Source organism: Rhamphochromis sp. 'chilingali', assembly GCF_963969265.1.
Source record: "Rhamphochromis sp. 'chilingali' genome assembly, chromosome: 11".
NCBI classification, from domain to species: Eukaryota; Metazoa; Chordata; class Actinopteri; order Cichliformes; family Cichlidae; genus Rhamphochromis; species Rhamphochromis sp. 'chilingali'.
In genome coordinates, this window is record NC_137938.1 from 9,337,664 (window position 1) to 9,359,142 (window position 21,479).

General features: G+C 41.6%; 2 protein-coding genes across 5 annotated transcripts; one reads left to right on the forward strand and one right to left on the reverse strand.

Annotated features, from left to right (window-relative positions):
- The first annotated feature begins 658 nt into the window (after positions 1-658).
- On the forward strand, positions 659-12,884 carry cep85 (centrosomal protein 85). 3 transcript variants are annotated; one of them, XM_080895490.1, is made up of 14 exons: positions 659-783; positions 1,680-1,738; positions 1,843-1,974; positions 5,447-6,234; positions 8,025-8,155; positions 8,258-8,375; positions 8,492-8,677; positions 9,143-9,295; positions 9,391-9,545; positions 9,656-9,773; positions 10,221-10,271; positions 10,366-10,473; positions 10,606-10,849; positions 10,964-12,884. In XM_080895490.1, exons 2-14 carry the CDS (start codon positions 1,699-1,701, stop codon positions 11,125-11,127), a joined length of 2,388 nt encoding a protein of 795 aa, XP_080751616.1. In that variant the 5' UTR covers positions 659-783; positions 1,680-1,698; the 3' UTR covers positions 11,128-12,884. The 3 variants fall into 3 exon arrangements, with proteins under 3 accessions (XP_080751616.1, XP_080751618.1, XP_080751617.1); XM_080895492.1 differs by having other exon boundaries at positions 10,711-10,849; XM_080895491.1 differs by having other exon boundaries at positions 703-839.
- Positions 12,885-12,901: 17 nt separating this feature from the next.
- ubxn11 (UBX domain protein 11) lies at positions 12,902-17,999 on the reverse strand. 2 transcript variants are annotated; one of them, XM_080895494.1, is made up of 14 exons: positions 17,811-17,999; positions 17,668-17,708; positions 17,203-17,298; positions 16,990-17,090; positions 16,844-16,895; positions 16,683-16,762; positions 16,535-16,601; positions 16,224-16,441; positions 16,061-16,138; positions 15,864-15,987; positions 15,670-15,773; positions 14,531-14,604; positions 14,001-14,144; positions 12,902-13,913 (listed from the first exon to the last, which is right to left on the reverse strand). In XM_080895494.1, exons 1-14 carry the CDS (start codon positions 17,879-17,881, stop codon positions 13,742-13,744), a joined length of 1,422 nt encoding a protein of 473 aa, XP_080751620.1. In that variant the 5' UTR covers positions 17,882-17,999; the 3' UTR covers positions 12,902-13,741. The 2 variants fall into 2 exon arrangements, with proteins under 2 accessions (XP_080751620.1, XP_080751619.1); XM_080895493.1 differs by having other exon boundaries at positions 16,224-16,601.
- Between the last annotated feature and the right edge of the window lie 3,480 nt (positions 18,000-21,479).

The following is a 21,479-nucleotide window of genomic DNA, read 5'->3' on the forward strand; positions in this document are numbered from 1 at the left end:
TTATAAGTGTGTTTACATTCAAAAGCAGACTCAAAACCCTTTTTACTTTCATAGACTTACACTGTATGTGTTTGTGTGTGCGTGTTCGCTTGAATTTAATGTTTTTGTAACGTTTTCTTTTGTTGTTTTTATTGCCCTACGTACAGATCCGTGTAATTTTGATGTCTATCTTTTATAGGAAGAACATTGAGTTTACGTGTACTAAAATGTGCTCTACAAATACAATTCCTTGACAATTCATTGACATTGACCTCTTGTGTTTAAGTTTACAGTGTTCACATCAGTGCCAATCAACATTTTGTAGTCCAATTTAAGGTATTTTAAATATGGCTTCAACACATTTTAACCCTTGCGAAAGTCTTCTTCTAGGTTATTCTTGCCTTCTCTGTGCAACTTGGTTAGATGCGTTCGTTGTGTGTTGCTGTAGTGGTTTTTTGGCCACATGACAAGATAAAAATTCTGTGAATTAATCTGGCTCAGAGGTTAATATTTCACGATATTACACCAGCACCCATAGTTTTGAAGTCGGTGTGTACCATCAGTGGAGGTGTAACAAGGTGTATGCAGAAAACTCCGCAGCGGTTTGTGAAGCAGCACCCACTCCCCGAATTTAGCGGGCGGCGCTGTAATATTAAACAAGCTTCCACCGTGTCTTTGCGGGGTTGTCTGCCATCAGAGGAGATCAGTTGGCTAGCGGAACAACAGCAGCAGCAGCGAAGGGTTCAGATTCAGAGCCCGAGACCGAGATTTATCACTGTATTCAGTCCTTATCTGAAACCGAAGGTAAAGTAGCCGTTCTTTCAGCGTGAAGAACCGGCTTATCTACGATAATGTGCACGGTAGGCTGAAGTCAGATATGTATCGTGGATGTGAACTCAGGAGTCTAAGAAAACCGTAGCGGTGTTAGCTGTTAGCTAGCTTGTTCGGCGGAAACGGATTTGTCGTGGATTAGCTAAAATGCTTAACGGTGTAGGGCATCGCTGCTCAAATCTTAAACGAGTTGTTTGTGTGTGTGTTTTTCTTTGTAACAAAATAGGTAGATTGGGATAGCAGTAATTGGCTCATTCGGCTGACTAACAAAAATACTTTTAGTACATTCAGTTAAGCGTGTACTCGTGTTTAGCTTAAAGCGTTCCCTGGCATCAGTAGTTTCCTTTAAGAATTAGCTACAGAAAATGATTAGTTTGAACAACAGTGGGGGGTGTCTTAGCCTTTTGGTGCCCACCATCATTACATTCTTTTCTCACCATTGATTTGGAAGTTCCTATAGGGTTCCCGTAGGGATAGAGATGTTTGTGTAAGACATTATGTAACGAGAAGACATGTGCTCGTGTTGTTATTTTTGTTGCTACCCAGAAAAGTGTGTGTGGTGGTTGTTGATGGGCAGATGAATTTGATAGGCGAGCAGATCAGTCAGTAGCTAACAGCTGCTGTGTCCTAGCCCGTGACCGTCCAGTTCATAATTACTATGTGCAGACAGGCTTTCTACGGTGGGCACAAAAGTCTGCCAGCCTCTGTCAAATTATTGTTTAAAATAGATCGTTAGTTGTTCAGCTGTTTGTTTAAGTGAGGCAAAGTAAACAAATTTACACATGTTCCAATTTAAAGCTATTCCATGAGTTTGATCACCTGTTCAGTGTCCCGTACCATACAATAATGCTAATTCCTTGTCTCCACAGGTAACTGGTCTTTTATGGAATGACCACCTCGCAGAGATATATTGAATCCAAACCAGCGGGTAAGTTGACACGCTGCTGTCACCATGCATAAGCCCTGCATCATTTCCACATGTGTTGATGTTCTGCTCTGCTGTCGTTGTCCCTTTTCACAAATGTGCATTAGCCCGGTTTGCTGACATGGAGTGGCAGACGCCAGCTGTGTCAGAGAAGTTCCAAAGCCGTTTTGGCCGCCGGCCCGGAACATCAGACAGCGGGGACACTGGTCTTGGCACATCAGCATCTGACAGTGCAGAAGGTGATGACTTTTGCTTGTTCTTCCTCTGCCTGTAGTGCCTGTTGTGTAACATTGTTTTGAAGACTGTCTCACTGCAGTGACCTGAACACATCCATTAAACAGTGTTGGGTTTGTTTTTCTAATGGTTGTGCACCCTTAAACCTCTGTTCTTTAAAATTGCTCACTAGAAAGTTGAGCGCAGTCATGAAATATTTAAATTAGGTAATGCTTGGCACTTAACAATTTTGGGGAGATGAAGCTGGAACACACTGTGTTGTCCATGGTGTTGTTTCTAGGTCTATTTATAGGGTGATAAAATGTTCATGATTCACCGCTGATGCCTGGGACATTTACAGAGATACTCCCCAGCCAAAACTGACCCAAGGTGCAGCTTGTACTGCTCCAGAGTTGAGGTTAAGTGAGAGGAGATGTTTGAATGCCAAGGCTGTACCTTGCCTGTGGCGGGAATATCACTGCTTTCACATTGTTCTGTTTAAAATGGGAATCTCCCAATGGTTTGATAGCTTGTGTGTGCATGCACTAGTGGAAAAAATAATGGACTGAAAGGCTGTGTTTAATGGATGGCCAGCTGGGATGGGTGGTCCCTGTTTCCAAAGGAAACATTACAAAATAATAGGCTGCAGAGTAGCAGCACTGTAGGCTTTGGGCTGGTATTTATGGGTGGATTGCCAGGCAATTGTCAAGGACAAGGAAAAATATTAGTGAGGTGATGGTGTCCCAGCACACTGAGTAAACTGATGGTTATTTTGGTGCTCTCCCTGTCACTATGGTGAATTAAACAATCTCTGCTCCTGGCTTTTTATCAGTTAGCTTTAAGAGAACCTGTGGAGTTCTTTTTTTTTTTTTTTTTTTTTTAATTATTTAACCAGGAAAAAATGTCTTCAGAGTGTCCTGGCCAAGAAAGACAACAGTACAGTCAGTGGAGCATAAAACAAATAACACACAAGCAGAGATACAATAAGAAACAACCAAAACTTTCAAACTTCCAGTAAATACCAGTTATTAGTGTTAGTAGATGCATGCGTTCTGTCTTTGAAATAAATGAAAGCAGATGCCATTGAGGTGGCCAGGGTTATCTTACACCTCCTGAACATGTTAATCGCTGAGCTCGGCGCTTGTAAGACAATATTCCTATAACGGTCAGAGCTGTATTCAAGCGAATGGTTGGCAGGCTTGTTATTAGATACACTAATTGCTAGTTTCGCATTATTTTGTCCAACCCTCCACATGTTCATGTATTGAGTTGTGTTCCCTGAGCAAATTTCGTTTATAGCAATAGTTGTAAGCTATTACAGAGCTAAACTAGCAGCACTGACCCACTGTACAATCCTGAGTAGTTTGAGTGCTTTTCTGGATTTTTCTCTGGAAGTTTTGGTTTCCTGCCTTGGCTCATATCATATTCTCAAGATGTCAGTTTGATACGTTGAATAAAGGTGAAATTAAAATACAAAACAGAAGTCTCCAGACATTGTCTACAGTTTTGTGCTCTCCTTCAACAGACAGTTGTCCACTCTGTTCTCACATAGGCAAACTTGGAGCTGAGAGACTTTTCATTGGATGATATCTAGAAACGTTTCAGGCTATAGTGCATGTGGGAAACTGGCTTTAATATATCCAGTAATGCAGCTATTAGGCTTTTTTCCAACCACCTAGACTGATGGCAGTGCCTATAAATATAGCAGATAATTAGGGTTTGGAATTAAACTGCTTCCAGTTTAGCACCAGTATCAAATTGTCCAGTCCATTGCATTCTTGTGGCTCCAAGCTGATCAGTGCCTTTTAATCGGGGCCTTCATGATTTCCTGACTTTTGCATATTTTATAGAGGGACATCAAACTCATGGAAAAAGGTTTTTGCACATCATAGTCACACACAGGCCTTCTAAAAAAACAAAACTCTGTTTCTAAACTGTGTTCAGATTCAGGTATAGTAACCTCTGTGTCTAAGCTGAAAAACTATGTACTTGGATGATTGATCATGAATCAATGAGGGTATTGATAAAGAATCAGACCAGCAGGCAGAAGAGATAATGACATTGTTAACAATGATATCTTATCAGTGTCTTTCACTAAAAGCTACGATAATGAGTTTTTAGAGTCACCGTGAAGTGGGAAATACACTCGATTTGGTATACAAATGAACAAGTTTTGGGTTTTTATGTCTTTGGGTAGGAATGTGTGTTGAGCAAACATCTAACAAAGGTTGTTCTTGCTGAGGAGTTCAGACATGTTCTAGCCAGTCGTGATTCAGTGGAGCCTTGAGGCGTCTTTTATATCAGATGTGTTATGTTTTAAAAAAAAAAAAAAAAGTTTGTTCTTTTTTTCCCCCCACCCTATTTTGCCATGTTTGCTGTTTATTTTTGTGTGCAGTGATTATTCAGGGTGTCTTAATTTAAATCAGTTCTGGTTTAAGCTGGTAAGAGGTAGAAGTATCCCATTCAGTATTTGACTTTGGAGGTACACGTGTGATGTGTGGTTCAGTGGGAGGAGGCAAGGTGCTTAAATAAGCGGCACCCACAGATTGCTCTGTAACTTGAGAGGTGGGCTATAAATACCCCCTAACCTTTCCTGCGTGTGCCTGTTTGTATGCGTTCGTTCAGGGCTCGGTAAAGGCGAGGTCTTCTGTTGGAGGACAATACGGCTTTGGGCTTGCTCGTCGGGCGGCTGTCAGTCTTGGCTTCACAGGTTGTTCTGTTGCTCTCAGGAAATGCAGAAGACTGTTCTGTGTTTTGATTTAAAGCGTTCTGCCGCTCTGCTCACTTCCGCTCGTTGTTAGAAAACATGCCACAGCCTCTAACACGTTTGCTGTGTTCGAGTGACTGCCCAATTTTCAGACTTCAACACTTCTCTGAGGTTTGTAGTGCTGGTAAAACAGTTGTGTAACGTGTGTTGAGGATTGTGGAGATGGCTGGTGTTGGGTTTTCCTGTGTTCCTAAAGTCATTTATCATCTCTGAAGCTTCCAGATTAACATTGCTGTATCTGCTTGCTTAGTAAAGTGGACTCTGTGTTTACTGAAGCTGTAGTACCCCATGTGTGTTGTCAAAATTTTGCTAATTATAGGGCTGAACTTATTGTCTGCCCTTCTGCAGTAACATATTTTTATAGTGGGTTATAATTGTACATGTTTCAGGCAGGTATCAGCAGGTTTATTAACACAGTGAACACAGGAAATGTTTGTCATGTAACACGGAGCTCTAATTCTGTGCAGTGCTTTAAGTCTATTATAAGCCTATTCCCTGAGTTGAGTCAGTCAAAGCCATTTAATTCTTTCAGCGGTGACACCTCATCATCAAAGTAGGCCACCAGTAAACCCTGCTGCATCTACTTTACACTGCTGACTGAAAATAGAGAAAATGGCCTGCGGTAGCGCTCCAGATATTCTGCACTGGTTTAACAGGGAACATTTGTAGTGTGAGAGAAATCCTCTTAATGTTGTTTCTAATGTTTGTCTTCTTTTATTTTTTTTTTTAAGATTTCTGCAGTTCCAGCAGCAGCCCCTCTTTCCAGCCCATCCGCAGTCAGATCCCCATACCCACTGCACATGTCATGCCATCCACGGCCGGAGCCCCGGCCTCAAAGCCCCAGTCATGTGTCCAGGAGGACTGTCTGTCCTCAGCTGCAGGTCACAGATCTTCCTCTGGCTCCAGAACCCCAAGCGGCACCACGTCAAAGTCCTCCTCTCTCTCCAAATCAGCATCTTCGCCCAACTTGGATGCTGAAGTTGGCGTGGGAGGAGATCCCGTCGGGGTAAAGCCCGACTGCCTGAGTCGATACCGTAGTCTGGTGAATGGGCTGGACCACTCGCTTTTCCCAACAGACCATACGCGATTGGACGAGGGCCACAGGTTTGATACTCCTGCGGTGGAACCTACACTGAATCAGTCAGCCATTCTGGGTGGGTTATGCCCTGACATGAGACTCCGGTTACAGACCGGGATTAGAGACACTCCAGACTACGTGTCTGAGGCCTACAGAGGAAGTTTGGAGCACAGCTATAAAGTTCTGCCTGAAGCTAGGCCTGGCGTTCCTGGTACTGCAGAAGCCTCTAATCAAAGGGGCGGACAGCCTGGTGTGGCCGGATCTGCTGGAGTTTATACGAGTCCTCTTAGCCTTCAGACGCAGGCTCTGTTGAGAGAGCACGCAGGCTCCAAAGGTTATGAGCCGCTGCGGCAGGACAGATGCAGTGAACTTCCAAGCTGGCAGCAGCAACAGCAGCATAAACAACTGGAAAGCTTACGCTTGCAAATGGAACAAATGCAGGTATGTATCTCAATATAAAACATCTACTGCTGCAAGATTGTTGGTAAAGAAAGTGAGACCAACAAGTTTGGATTTCAAGTGTATCTTGTGACACTTTTTCCACACAATATATTTTGCTAGGTGGCAAAACAAAAAAGGCAGCTTTAAATGGGTTCAGATGTATCTGGGAAAATGTAAAAAACTGAAGATTTGTGGAGTAGCTGTTTGTTTGTAAAGATTAAAACTTGGCAAAAGAATAGCTTCTATACACAATGTATAGATTTTCCCATTTCTTTATTAATTACATATAAAATGTGGTCTAATACACATTTAAGTTTATTTTAAAACAGGATTTTAAACAGATCAATAACCAAAATTTAAATTTCAACTACTTCAACCAATTATATGCTGTCTGCAGATATATTTAATTATTCGATCTTTTGTTAACACTGACTTTTGTTATGTTTGGGAGCAGATGCTGACCGAGTGCCACTTTGAAGTGTGACTTTTAGCAGTTTATCAAATTTTTGCTTACAAATGAACACTTAAGTACACTAATGCAGTTTTTCTGGAACTAACACTGAACAAAAACAAGCTAAACCTGATCGTATTGAGAGGTAATTATACTATATGAACAGGCTGTACAACCTCTTGCTGATTCAAAGCCGAGATCGATGAGCTGCATTCACTCATTTCTAATACATAACGTTATTTATTGTATTTTAAATGCTTAGATATAATTTTTGTGTCCTTTCCCAATAAGCGTTTTTGTCCTCAACATACATAGCCTATTTGACATTAACAAAAGAAGTAGATGACAGGCTCGTGTTCATGTTTCTTGGGAATATATTTGTTATGCCAGTTTATTTGTTCTGTCACTGTCAGGTGGCTAGCTGTGTGCAGATTTAAACCTGTTATGTTGTCAGCATAAATGTGGCGTGTGTGGCTCTAAAATTATAAGTATTTAATGTAAAGATGTTGGCACTAAAGCAGAAATCAAACAGGTACCAGAGCTTATTTATTGATCATAAGAATACTGATCAGCTCCAATGTTACCAGTTGTACTATTGGCAGTGAACAAATAAAGAAACTTGGTGTCCTTTACTATTGTTTTATTAATAATATATTGTCCAGTTTGTATTTCAAACTTTATAATTTGGGGTTTAGAATCAGAAGTTCATCTTCCCTGTTTCTATATGTGCGTGAAGGCCATTGGCAGCTGCAGCACAGTGTAGCACGTACAAAGCTACACAATGAATTATGGTTCCTAAAGTCATAAGTACAAGTCTTTTGCATATAAAGGCAGAAACTCCAGCAGTCTGCCGGTAGCTTGAAGGGTTAATGATTAAAAGTAACCGTTTTGTCCTGAGTGCACACATGCATGACGAGCATCACTATCATTGTCTTTGTCCTGAATCCTGTTAATTTGTTTCTTATACAACATCAACAGTGAAAGCACAAATCACCAAGTAGTGTTGATAAGACTAGTAGTACCATTACAACCTTAACATTAGTCATCTAAAGTTTTACTGGAAAACAAACACTGCTGGCACTGCTAATTATTTCATAGCACAGTGACCCATGACCATGTGATTTGACAAAAAAGTAGTTGTTACTTTCGTGTTGCATATGAATAATTGGAGGTTATTCATGAGGCGTTTGCAGTACTCGGTACTTTAAAGCACTAGATCTGTTGTTGCTAACCCCTGAATTGTGTGAAAAAGTGGAAAGTATGCAGGTGTGTCTCATCACTTGTCCGCCACTGTCAGTTAACACTGACACGTAATACATTTCTCCCTCTCTTGTTACAGCTAATGGGTGGAGGAATGGGTCAGTACCCACCTCTATACTCAACACCGGTTCACTCTGAGTCGGGCAAGTGGGACGCGCTGGTCAAAGCCAGCGAGAGCCTGCTAAAGGAGAAGGAGCTTATCATTGAGAGGTAAGTGTTTGTAATGGGTTCACTGCTTTTATTAAATTACCAAAACAAAGCTTTGTGAATGTTTGTGTTGTTGTTGATGGTTGGACTTGGTTGTGATCGCAGACAAAAGCAGCACATGGCCCAGCTGGAGCAGCGTCTGAGGGAAAGCGAGCTGCAGGTTCACGGAGCCCTCCTGGGCAGAGGAGCTTCTTATGGAGATATGTATATGCTGCGTCTACAGGTTAGTAAAAACATGCTCAGCCTCCAGAAAGCAACGCTTAGGACTACTATACTGCTGTCATGTTGACTAACTGCACCCATATCTTACTCAGCTGAGTCTTTGATGTTGACTTGCAGGAGGCTCAGAGGGAGAACGCGTTCTTGAGGGCGCAGTTTGCAGAGCGCACAGACTCTGTTGTTCTGGAGAAAGCAGAGGCAGAGCGCAGACTCGCGGCAGTTGAGGCTGAGATGCGGCGACTGACCGAGAATCTGAAGGAAGCCTGCGAGAGGCACACGGAGGAGATGAAGAAACAGGAAGAAAGGGTTTGTGCTTACCCAACACGTCCTTATTAAGAGTCATGCACACGAGAACCACAATATCGAGACTGAAAACCTTTAAACCCTAATGATGGCCAATGCAATGGTTGTTTTTTTTTTATATATAAATAAAAACCCTGCCCAATACTTTGCTCTAGCATGTCCCAGTATTTGATATTAGCTAACAGCAGAGCAAAACACTTGACGTCCTTGAGCCCAAGGACATCAAGTGGGAAGTTGTTGTCTCCCACACAAGAAACAATATGGTGTAGATAAAAATCGGTCAGGGTTAATCACTCGAAGCCTGAAGCACGCTTCCTCTTTTCATTAAACAAACTTCTTTGAAACTAAAAAGTAACAATGGGTTTGTCATTTTCCTTTATTCATCATCAGATGATTGAGAAGGGCTGTATTGAGCGGCACATTTGGGTACCGTAATGTTATCAGATTAACGTGTGTTTATGTTTGCAGATCCGCAGTCGAGACAAGCACATCAGCAACCTGAAGAAAAAGTGTCAGAAGGAGTCGGAACTGAAGAGGGAGAACCAGCAGCGTATTGAGACTCTTGAGCGCTACCTCGCTGACCTGCCCACCTTGGAGGACTACCAGAACCAGAACAAACAGGTTAGGACACTAAACTTTAACTCCTTTTCGTTTGCTCAGGTGCACATGTGTTAATCATTAAACCTGCTCATGTTTGTTTGCTTTTTTAAAATAAGCTGTTGGAAGCTGAACATCAGGTAGCAGAGCTAGAAAGTAAAGTAAAAGAACTGGACGACTGTCTGGCGACGACAAACTCGCAGCTGAAGGAGAAAGACTCATACCTGGAGGAGCAGAAACGCAGGGAGAGGGACCTGCTGACCACCATTACTGAGTATGTGTACTCCTCTCTGTAGGCATGTTATTTCTCCTCGCTCTCAGTGTAAAAAGAAAACCTAATAACTGTGCATAATGAGTGTTCTGCGTTATTTTTGTCTTCATCAGTATGCAGCAGCGGGTACAGCAGGGCCTGGAGGATGGAGCCAGACTCCCTTCTCTGGATTTTGAGAAGCTTAGAGGAGAGAACAACAGTTTGAAAGAGGAGCAGCAGAGACTCAAAAAGGTCTGCTTGGTGTGGTCTTACATGTGCAAAGAAGGTTCACCTTTTCAGATCAGGGCAGAACACAAAGACAGGATTCAGAGTGTAAATATCACTGGATAAACTAGAATAACTAAGGACTATTTGTATGTAGGTTTATTAAAAAGTAATTTCTATCCCAAAGTAAAGATGCAGAAAGAACCCACTTTGTGCATTGACCTCAGATGACTCCTGAGCTTAGAGGAAGTTCATGTTCAGATGAGTTAGATTTACAGAGAAGTGAGTATTTCTCTGGGAAATGACTGTATTATGTGGTTTACAGCATGTTCTCTGCAGTGTGTACTGAATTTGCTGTGCTCATGTGTGCAAGTTAGATCAATAACATGGAAAATATCCAGCACACGCTGGTCGGTAACGCCTCATTGGTGCTTAAGTTGGTGTTGTTTTAATGCTCATTTCTTCTCTTTGCAGGTTATTGAGAAGCAACACAGGATGATGGAACAGCTTGGATCACAGATCCAGGTATTTATCTCTTCACAGGGAATCTGAATGAGTGCGTGTTTGCTGTTTCTGTAGCGCGCAACATTTTTAAATCTTTTTTTTTTTTCTTTTGCAGGCTTTGGAGGAGCAGATATCTCAGGAAGAAAGCAGCTCTCAGGCTCTCAGAGAGGAAGTGCTGGCCAAAGAGCAGAACGTGTTAGAGCTCCACACAGCCATGAAGGAGGTGAGCTATATTAACCACCATCTCCAAAAAAGCACCAACTTTCTCAGTTTCTGTTTAATTTAGAAATCAGACCTCTGAGTCCTCAATAAAGCTCGACAGCTCCTAACACCGATGCCGATCATTGTGTTGTAGCTGTCGACCCAGAACCAGGAACTAATGGAGCAGAATTTGACGCTGCAGGAGCAGATGAGCGATCCAGAGCAAAAGTGCACTAACCAGGCTTCCTCTGTCCTGCAGCCAGCTGGGGCTAATCTCACAAAGAGACTGCATGCTGAGATTGCTTCCTGCCTCAGTGACCTGCGCTCACTGTGCAGCATCCTAACCCAGCGAGCCCAGGGACAAGACCCCAACCTGTCCCTGCTCCTTGGCCTCACTTGTAAGCACTACTCGAGTTTTTATTTCTGACCTTCATCTTTTTCACTGTAGTGTTGAATTTGATGTTTAAATTAAATGTAATCGAATGAGAACCAATTATGCATTGTTTTTCCAGCACCCCCATCCGTGGCGGAGCACGGTGAGGACTGGATGAATCCTGAGGTGCTGCAGAAGAAGCTGGTCGAAGTCCAGCAGCTCCGGCGCGATGTCGAGGAGCTGCGTAACGTAATACTGGACCGTTACGCTCAGGACATGGGAGAAAACTGCATAACTCAGTAACCTCGACAACCAGCCACGATGGAGGAAACTTGCGGGAACCTCTTCATCTCGGAGGACTCTTAACAGGCTTTTCTTCCACGCTTTGTTCCTGAATGTCAGAGGACTGGACTATAATTTCCTTGAAACGAGGACAAAGGAAAGCCCATATGGTTTAGCTTCTACTTCTCGACTGACTGCATGTCGAGTCTCAAGCCTGCCTGTAGCTCAGAGCCCCCACCTCCCCGCCCCCATCCCATTGAGTTCATCTATTTCAGTCCAAGGGCTAACAGAATATAACTTACCTCTAATACTTGATCCTTAAGCATTGTGTGTCTGTGTGTTTGTGTGCGCACGTGTGGGTTTTTTTGTTTTTATAATGATGACGACATGATGCTGTCAGTTACCAAAACAGTCTTATACTTTTTATTCCACTTTGGTGGAAAACTCTTTGTGTAGAGGTCCTGCAAATATTAACTTATTTAAAATTTAATTTCCCTCCAAAGGGGAATTATCTGAGAAGTAGTTGACAATCAACTGAAAATATTTAACCTTTGCTTTTTACTTTTGCTTTTTTTTTTTTCTTCCTTTTTTTAACGACTTTGCAAGGAAATGTTACTAATGCGCCATTTGAAATGGTGAACACTGTAATACTGGACTCTGCTGTGAGGTATGAGGCATAATAACTAAAAGAGGTTTAATACCAAATCAGCTTCTCACACCAACAGGCCTACCGTATACCAAAGAAACACCGGTCGAAGCAGTCGTGCAGGTGTGCGAGCACTCCTCGCTGCTGCAGGCTTCCTCCTGAATGAATTACCAACATGTGCCTTTCTGTCGCGTTTGCAACTTCAATGCTAATTTCATCCCAGACCAACCACAAAGGGCTGATTGCAGCTGACTCTTCCAGTATAACCGTTCACTCAGTGTGTCAACCAGTAGGACAGTCAATACATTCCCTCTGACACTGAATGTAGTAGGAAAAAAAAAAACGTGTTGCAAAGCTCGAGTTGGCCCTGGTAGATGATTAAAACACGGTGAAAGTCTGAGCGTAGATATAGCGTAGATTTCATGTCGATGACAGCAGACTCGCATTCAAGCCGAGCGGTGAACTGTTTGAGTAAATGTATGAATGAGAAACAGTATTAATCTTCACTATTATTTATTGTTATTTTAGGGTTTTTTGTTTGCATTGAAAACTCGGTGTGAAAGTTTTCTGGGTCTTCCTAACGTGTTGTTGCTGTAATAATGTGCTAACGTGTCTCAGCAAGCATCCAGTGTGCAAAGGTCCCATGAAGTGTCTGTTAGATTGTATTATTTCTTTGTGGTTTGAGGTGTGATGAGATGGGATGTTCCTTCAGGCGTTTTGACTGTGGAGGTGACTGTGGAGGGGTTGGCTGGATCACCCCATAATCACGGGTCACATCGAAGTGAATGGAGTTTTTGTATTTGTCCTGACGGTGAGATAAGCCATTTAAAAGGGGAAAACAAAAACGATAAAGCATGACACTTTATGGGAAGAGAAAGGGATTTTAACATAAAAATATGCAACAATGACTTTTATTATTCTGAACACCACCCAGGGACAAACAAGCCATTTTTCATTTCATGGGACCTTTAAACTTGAGTAGCACAAGATTTCTCTTTGAAAAGTCGGGCTCCGCATGCCTTAACATCTCAAATGTTTTGCAAAAGGGAAAAAATATGTTTATATTTTCATACTTTTGTCCTTGTTTGTATTTGCATATTTTAGAAATAAAGATTTTCGACACTTGGTTTTGTTTTAATTGGTCTCAGATTGCTTTTATTTGTTTAACTTTGCAGAGAAAGGATGAAAAGACCAGACTGTTCCTGCAGGTGTGTCAGCTGCACATTCATAATGAGTCCAGGGAAGAGATTGTCCTTTAAAAGACACAAATTAGGAGATTATGTCCTACCACCAGCAGCCTGAACCTTACTTTTATGTTTACTCAGAATTCTGAACGTATCATCCAAGTATTGCAGCAGAAACAGACTCATCAGACCATGCAACATTCTTCCAGTCTTAATCGTAACTTCAGCGTCCTGGTCTCAACTGACAGCAGCCGGTGTGGTCCTCACCTGCTGTAGCCCACCTGCTTAAAGGTTCTGTGTGTTGTGTGTTAAGAGATGCTCTTCTGCATATTGTGGATGTAACAAGTTACTGCTCCTTTCCCATAAGCTCTAAGCAGTCATTCTGTTTCTCCTATTTCACCCAGAGAACTGCTGCTCACTGAACGTTGTCTCTGAACTTTAGAGATGGTTGCGTGGAAAATCCCAGCAGACCAGCCCATCTGGCACTAACCGTTCTGATGATCTGTTTGAACTTTAGCAGGTCAGCTTGAGCATGTCTACATGCACTGAATTTCTGCCATGTGATTATCTGATTAGATATTGGTGTTAATGATCTGTGTCCCTGTTAAGATAAGAGCAAAGGTATAAGAAACAAAAGGAATAATGGCTCATTGGGATTTTATTTCAGTGTCATGGGTTTGTGAATGCTTTTGGCCTCACTGTCACAGAACACAGTCGTCATTAATAACATCAGCAACACCTTTACTTCTGCTCACGCTCCGCTCTGCTGTGAACAGCACTGATGTAACAAGATAAAAGTAATTCTTTAATCTTTAACAGCTTTGTTGACGTCGGCCAGTGAAGGATCGGGCTTCCTCTGTCGCAGCAGTAGAGTGGCGTTTGTCACGATTCCACGCGACTGGAGCGTCTGACCATCATCATCATAGTTGCGCTGTGGGAATGCGCTGATGATGTCATAACTGGGCACACCGCCCCTTCTGTAGTGCAGCGACAAACAAACAGCAGGCTGGGTCACGTGATTGTAAAAGCAGCGGTGCGGTCAGTGCATTGAGATGTGTCCTCACCTGTGTTTGTCCAGGAACCTCCGCAGGTCACCGACTGTTTCCGACGGGGACATTTTCACTATGTAAATGTGGCTCCCGTCTTCTGACTTCACCTTGAGAGTGATGACATTACAGGCAGGCTGGTAGGCGCTGAAAGCCTGCAGTCTGGTGGCAGCCATGACGCATTATGGTTGTTAGAAAAATGTGGGTGAAAACTGGAGCGTTGCATCACAAACACGGTCACCAGCTGATGGCTGCCCTCATTTTCAGATCAGCACATACAGTAATCTCTACAATCTGGACGATCAGTGGCCAAATCGGGATTTAAGCAGGTCTTACATCAAGTGTGGTGTTCTTAAATTCCTTTAACCCACTTTGTACTTGTCATTTTTTTCATGTGGTATTCATTTGGTATGGCAAATGTTTTTAAGCCATGCTTATTTGCACAGCATGAGTTTGTGATGACTGACACCCTCTGGTAAGTCTGTTAACTGGCAGAGACAAATATTTATGCTATACACATAAAAAATAAAAGAGAACATTTGGTTTACCTCTCAGTACTCGCTTGCAGTGACGGTGTATCTATCAGTATCACTGAACTGCTGCTGTCCACATCAGATGTACCCTGGTAGAAGCACACTGATTATCAGTGCTGTCTTATATATACATGAGGACTTAACCATTAGGCCCTCTATAAAGATTTTCCCAAGTGTCGCTAAACAGAGAAACAGTGGAACTGAAATCAGAGATTTGTGCAGGCCTTTAATGACACTAATGACAATTAATGTTGATTTTGGCCTTCTGGAGCCTGGTCTTCACCAGGGGTGACTATGTTTTGGGGCACTGTCGTGATTAAAGACAAAGCAACAACCCAGACACAGGTTTACTGGTGACTGCTTGAGATTTTGCTCCCAAATCTTCACATATCCTTTTATTTTGATTTCTTCCACCTTGAAGAGATTCCCAGTTCCAGACACAACATAATACTGCCACCACTGTGTTTCAATGTGGGGACGTTGTTCTTTGCTTTATATGTCTCTCACTTCTTTCTCCAAACATAAAAAGCATCTCTTTGGCCAAAGAGCTCTAGTTTTGTCTCATCTGATCAAAGCATGTGCTACTAGTATCTAAAATCTTTCTCCAGGTTGTCCTTCAGTGAGTTTGGCATGAAGTTATCTGTTCTGCAGAAGTGGAGTTTTTCTTGTTCTGCAGCTTTGCAGTCCATTCCTGTGCTGGATTCTAGTGATTATCTTCTTTGAGACTATAATTCACGACTCGAGTAAGTCTGAACGGATTTCTTTTGTTTTTGGTAGCATGCTTTCTCAGGTGGCAGCTTGAAGTTTTTATAATGTGAGAAAATTGGAAGCTAACTCTCAGTTTCAACTTAGCTTCGAGCATTACAATGTTAAAGCTCATCATTGCACAGCAGTAGTGCCTGCTATGGTTTTTCAGGGAACTAATAATACTGATCCTGGTAATTTTTGCTTTTTTCTGAAATGGTAATAATAGTTGATGCTTTATAAAGAAAACTACAATGTTTACAAATGTTATGTTAAAAAGTCCTTGGTCTGTTTAAAAAAGCACTCGGAAAAATGTTGACGAAGCTTTTAAACTTTGTAGGGTGGCTGGTAATTTTGTCCTCATCTGTATATTTGTACAAACAGATAATTGCTGCTTCTCTACGACTCACCTGCAGCTTTGCCCTCAGCGAGTTCCTGATATCAATCACTCGGCCGGCCTTCACCACCAACTTCGGCAACTTGTTCAGGAACTGATCTGTGGTCAGCTTCTTGCCTTTGAATCAGAAGAAAACATGAGAATGACAGCAAAGTCTCTGAGGATCTGCACCGCGGCTTTGATCAGGGTGACGTTTGCAGAACCGACCGGGGAAGTGAGAACTCAGCGAGCTTGCTGATTCATCTTTGTCCCCACAAACAGCCTGTCCTTTACCAGGAAACGTTTCCCACGGGAGCCTAGAGTTGAATTCCTCGTATCGCCTGTCATGAAGCTGCAAAGAGAATTTTTGTGAAGACAGTCGATTGTTCCCAAAAACAAAATAAGAAAAGGAAACTGAGACTCACCTCAAAAGGTACACCATCCGGAAATCTTTCTTGAAGCTCAGATGGAAAATAGCCATCCATTAGATCTTGCATGCACTGCTGCAGGGACCAAGAGTTTACTTTTAACCAAGGAAAGATTCCAGTTTAATATAGACTTTGATTTGCCTTTTTTAGTGTAGCTAACCTGCGTGCTGTGCTCCTGATATGAGCGGAAAGGACCATCAAACATTACAATGCCATTCCTGTAGAGCCTCAGTGGAATGGGATCCTTTTTTGCCAGCTGTGCTCCTGTCGCTGTCATTTGCACAAAAGACTCTCCTTCCCCTAGGAGGACGTTCAGTTCTCTGATCCTCTGCAGCACGAGATCAAAGTTTATGTGGACGCCTCTGCCACCAGAAGTCTCTGCAGAAGACAACAAAACAAAACAAAAACAGCACAGCTTTAACATACAAAAGACACGGAGGGATTGCAGGTCTGCAGGACTGGTGGATCTACCTCGCTCTGCAGGATCACCAGAGTCTGTATCTCCCACCCAGATCAAACCATAATCATTCAGAAAGTCCTGCAACAACGACAGCAGCTCAGTGAAACCTCCACACTGATAAAATCACGATCTCATACTTTATGAACACACCTTACTCACCTCCATCTCATGCACTTGATTTTGCAGTTGTTGGCACCGGCTTTCGAGATCATCTCTGCTCCTCGGGTCATGCATGCTTCCTAAATCCACACAATCATGAAAACGCTTTGATCGACTTAACATAAATCAAACTCAAGTCTGTGCCTGCTGTAGGTAATTACCTGACTTCTCCTGAACCCTCAGCTTCTCCTCTAAATCTGAAATCTGTTTATCCTTGGGAGGAATGATGAAACCATAAAGTGAGGTTTAAATATGTTTAAAGGATGGCTGGCAGTTTTGGTATTCGTTGAAGGGGTTGCATGCTCACTTTGCGCTCTATCTCCTTTGCATGGCTCCTCACTGTTTTCTCCAGGAGGGTCACTCGCTGCATCATGGCAGACATGAGGTCAAAGTTGGTCGGAGGACACCCTGGAAACCAGCAATTAAGTATTGGAAAAATAAAACGTATAATCATTTTGTATGTGATAAATAAAAGAAGATATATTGACACTGGAATATGAAGCATTGTGTTAAAGCCTACCTTTCTTTAATGGAGCTCCCGTATTTGAGGTGGAGGCTTCGTTGGTTGTAGTGTGAGAGTAATCAGAAGACTCATCGGCCAATTCAGCCTCAAATTCTAAAAACAAAAAGTATCATGGTTATAAAAGATGTTTTGCTATTTTTTCAACTGGAAAAGTTACCTGATAAACTTATGATCAGTTTCTCCAGTAAGATATAATTGTTATTATTCGTCAAATGTGAGGATTTGCTGCATTTTGCTCATCACAGTTTAAGTTATTTATGTTGTGGACACATGAATACTGTTAGATCTCCACACACTTTAAATCAAACAATCACAGTGTGTCTAAAGTGCAGACTTTGAGCTTTAATTTGAAGGGTTTAAAAGGAAAGTAGTTCTAGTTCTAGCTGGGATGTATTTATTTATTCTGTACTTGTACTTTACTGAATTTGCAGCGCTGCTGGTGATCTGTGAGTGCATCGTTACCTTTCAGCAGATTCCTCCTGAAAGGAACTTTTGATTTGCTCCTGCAGGTCGAAGAAAATTAAGTGTGGCGACATGATTGATACGTTTATTCTGCACAATAAAACTACAGTCCAGTTTCTACCTGTGTGGAGTTAATCACCTACCCTTGGTCTTTGTGAGCGCCCTGCAGAGGAGTGCGTTTGGTTTTCTTTAGCATCGACAAAGGAGAGCTCATTTTAAATCCAAAGCCTGAATATCCCACACTTATTTCTTCTTTGGACTTCTTTCTGTTCAGAGAATGAACTATAACAGAGGTTCAGAGGGATTTCCGGTGTTTTCTCAGTTTGTGTGGAGTCCGTTTCCAATAGCAACAATGTAACGTATTAAGTGAAGTCTGCAGAAGTGCCTGTTTCATCCAGAGGAGGTCGCTCTTTCTGTCCTCACTTTAAAATTATTAATTCATTTCCAAACTAAGTGATTGTAGTTTTTTTTAATGTGAGAAGTCATAAATATTTAATGTTTTATTCATCATAATAAGATGTATTATGAAATGTAAGCACTGGTGATGTCATGTTGGGAAACTAATGAGACAGAAAAACAAAACAAAAAAGCCTTTTTTTCATGAAAGATAAACAAACATTGATGAGTGGTGTTTCCTAAATTTGCCTTTACTATTTAGATGCCGTTAACCATGGATACTCAGAAATTATGACGGCAGCAACTAATCTTTGCCATAACATTTTTTCTTCCCAACTTTGACATACAGACATACCGCTCAGGCGGTAGAGCAGGTCATCTACTGATTGGAAGGTTGGTGGTTCGATTCCTGGCTTCCCCTAGTCTGCATGCCAAATATCCTTGGGCAAGATATTAACCCCAAATTGCTCTCCGATGCATCCATCGGAGTGTGAATGTGTGTGAAAGTTACTTAGAAAGCACTTAGAACAATAAGCTTGTGCGAATGGGTGTGAATGGGTGAATGCACAAGTTGTGTAAAGCGCTTTGAGTGCTCAGAAGAGTAGAAAAGCGCTATATAAGAACCAGTCCATTTACCATTTATGGTAGAGGTGGGCAGATTGATCAAAATATCGATACCAAAGCTTGTATTGGTATCAGATCAACACTAGCGCATTAGATTGATACTTTTTTGCCCTATCCTCTAAGTTCAGTATGGAGCCCACTGAATTGTATTCAATTTTTTGGGAGAAAATAAAAAATAAAAACACATTTTCGGTTGACTGTCACATTTATTGTATTTATAACCGATAGTACAGAAGTTGGTCCAAAGCCCTTTAGAGACAGGCACATTTACGTCACAGATCTCCAAAATAAAAGGTTTTGTTGTGCAAACAAATTACTGTGGAAAGTAATTAGTGGTTTAGTGATCATCTGTGCGTTTAATACACATTATTAGTCATATTTAAAGCACATATTCAACTGGATACACAATAAAATAGTACCTTCAGAAGCAATCTAATTACTTGTATAACCTAAGAATAATTCAGTGTCTAAGAATAATTCAGAATTAATAACCACAGTTTTCAGTTTAATACACCAGTTTACGCTTTAATTATGAAACCTGAGCCAAAGGCTTAATCATGTTGACCAGAATCCTCCAAAGTAAGTTTGTTTCAGTATTGTTTACACCATTGTTTCAGTCTCTTAACTACATAAATGCTGTCCATGTTATATTAAGCAATTAAAAACAGGATAGATAATACAGAATACAGATTTCATGCTGTAGCGCCTCAGCAGCAGCAGGGTAATATGCTTCCATAATTACATATTTCCAAGACGAATTTGCATGACATACAGCCCACGTGTAACACACGAGGGCTGTGTGCTTGATAGGTTGCTGAAGTATAACACTGATTTCATGGAATTTATTGACATTGACAGTGAGGTAGTGTTACGACATTAAGACATTAAGGACTTTGATAGATTCCATATCTTCCTGTCAGCCAGAGGACCACAGATGGAAACCTCTCTTGGGGAGACTAGTCAAAATCAGGTACACTTCGCATTTGCTAAGTCATAAAATGTGTTTCAACAGTTATTAACAATTAGTCAGGATCAGATTTATTTGCCAAGTAGCAACTACAAGGATGAAATCAATTGAATTATTATTCAGAATTTATTTTAGTCTCTCTAAAAATCTATCTTTATCTTCCCTGTCTCCAAGACTGGAACAAGTATTGCATCACTTTGCAGTGATCCTGAAGCATCATCCAACAACACACCAACCGCAGGGGATATGCATCGGTGATCTAAAGAGTGCAACCAGGCAGTATCACTTTATTGCCTTTCTATCTATCTATCTATCTATCTATCTATCTATCTATCTATCTATCTATCTATCTATCTATCTATCTATCTATCTATCTATCTATCTATCTATCTATCTATCTATCTATCTATCTATCTATCTATCTATCTATTAGGGGTGCAACGATACTCGTATCGATATTGAACCGTTCGATACAGTGCTTTCGGTTCGGTACGCATATGTATCGAACAATACAAAATTTGTAATTTATTTTATCAACTTTCCTTCTGACGATGCTGTCTGTGTTGAGCGCTCAGTGAATCTGCGTTCGACTACTCCGCCTAGGCTGCACTGTCGAGCCTAGGCGGAGTAGTCGAACAAATATATATATATATTCTTCCTCAGTTCAGCAATCTGTATGTAAGGATCTGGTTCTGTTGATACAGAAAGAGAAAAAAGGGTGTATAATCATGTGCTACCAGCAAAAACCTCAGCCAACTTATTTACAGTTTTTCTCAGTTGCTTTGGTGCGTTCCTCAGAACACCATTAACATTTGCACAGCAGTTAGTGCATTTCCCAAAACAATTAGTGCAAACTGCAAAACCTAGTGGATAGCCTGCAAAAGCACGTCACATGCACAGAATTGATTATCCATACCTCAAAAGCAAGTATCCATGTCAATGAAACTGTCAGTGCCATCAAAATGAAAAGTCTTGACACCATCTTTATGAACAAGATAGTCAAATGGCATTGTCATGTTTCCACTATGACAGTTTATAATTTCAGTGTTTCCCATTGCAAAAACAATTGGTGACACCTGAAAATGCTGACGACAGCACTATGGCCTACCTGTACAGCCATCTGAAATGTGCAGTAAAGTCACTGTAGATGTTATGGAGTCTTGGGAGTAACTGAGACACTGAATACGTACGTTTCACATTTCCATTGTGTAGAAATGTTTGTAATCCTACAGAATTGTGCAAAAGAAAAATATGCTACAGTCACTTGTTCACTGTAGAATACATGTAAACATAAAATCACCCATTTGGTAGAGCTGTGCACTAATGTGAACAATAAACATCACATGTAACAGTACAGTAAATCATTCTGGCACATCCAGACGTTCCTGTCTGTCTGGCCACATATTTTCATCTACATCACAACAGATGTTATCCCTCGCAATGCAGCGAGGAAAGTATCTCCTGGAGTGGCGAATCCATCCTCTGCAGGACCCTGCTGTGATGTCGTCACATGCTGCATCCATGGCTGCTAGCAGGGCCATTTGCTCATGTGGATGCCGGTCATAAACTTTCCACCTCCAGGCAGAGAAAAACTCCTCTATTGGATTAAGGAATAGGGAATATGGAGGGAGATATTCAACCAGAATTCTGTCATGTGCTGCAAACCACTCTCTGACCAGATGGGAGTGGTGAAAACGGACATTATCCCAGACAACAACATACTTGCTGAGTTGGCCTCCACCTCTCTCATTCTCAGGGACTAGGTCCCTGTAAAGATTGTCTAAAAATGTCAGGAGATGTTGGGTATTGTATGGACCAAGAAGGG

Coding starts and splice junctions, on each gene's coding strand:
- cep85 (XM_080895490.1), top strand. CDS start 1,699: ATGACCACCTCGCAGAGATATATTGAATCCAAACCAGCGG. Junction 9,546..9,655: donor CTGCTGACCACCATTACTGA/GTATGTGTACTC, acceptor TGTCTTCATCAG/TATGCAGCAGCGGGTACAGC. Junction 10,474..10,605: donor TCCACACAGCCATGAAGGAG/GTGAGCTATATT, acceptor ATTGTGTTGTAG/CTGTCGACCCAGAACCAGGA.
- ubxn11 (XM_080895493.1), bottom strand. CDS start 17,881: ATGAGCTCTCCTTTGTCGATGCTAAAGAAAACCAAACGCACTCCTCTG. Junction 17,709..17,810: donor GGCGCTCACAAAGACCAAGG/GTAGGTGATTAA, acceptor TTCGACCTGCAG/GAGCAAATCAAAAGTTCCTT. Junction 16,896..16,989: donor CAAAGGAGATAGAGCGCAAA/GTGAGCATGCAA, acceptor ATTCCTCCCAAG/GATAAACAGATTTCAGATTT.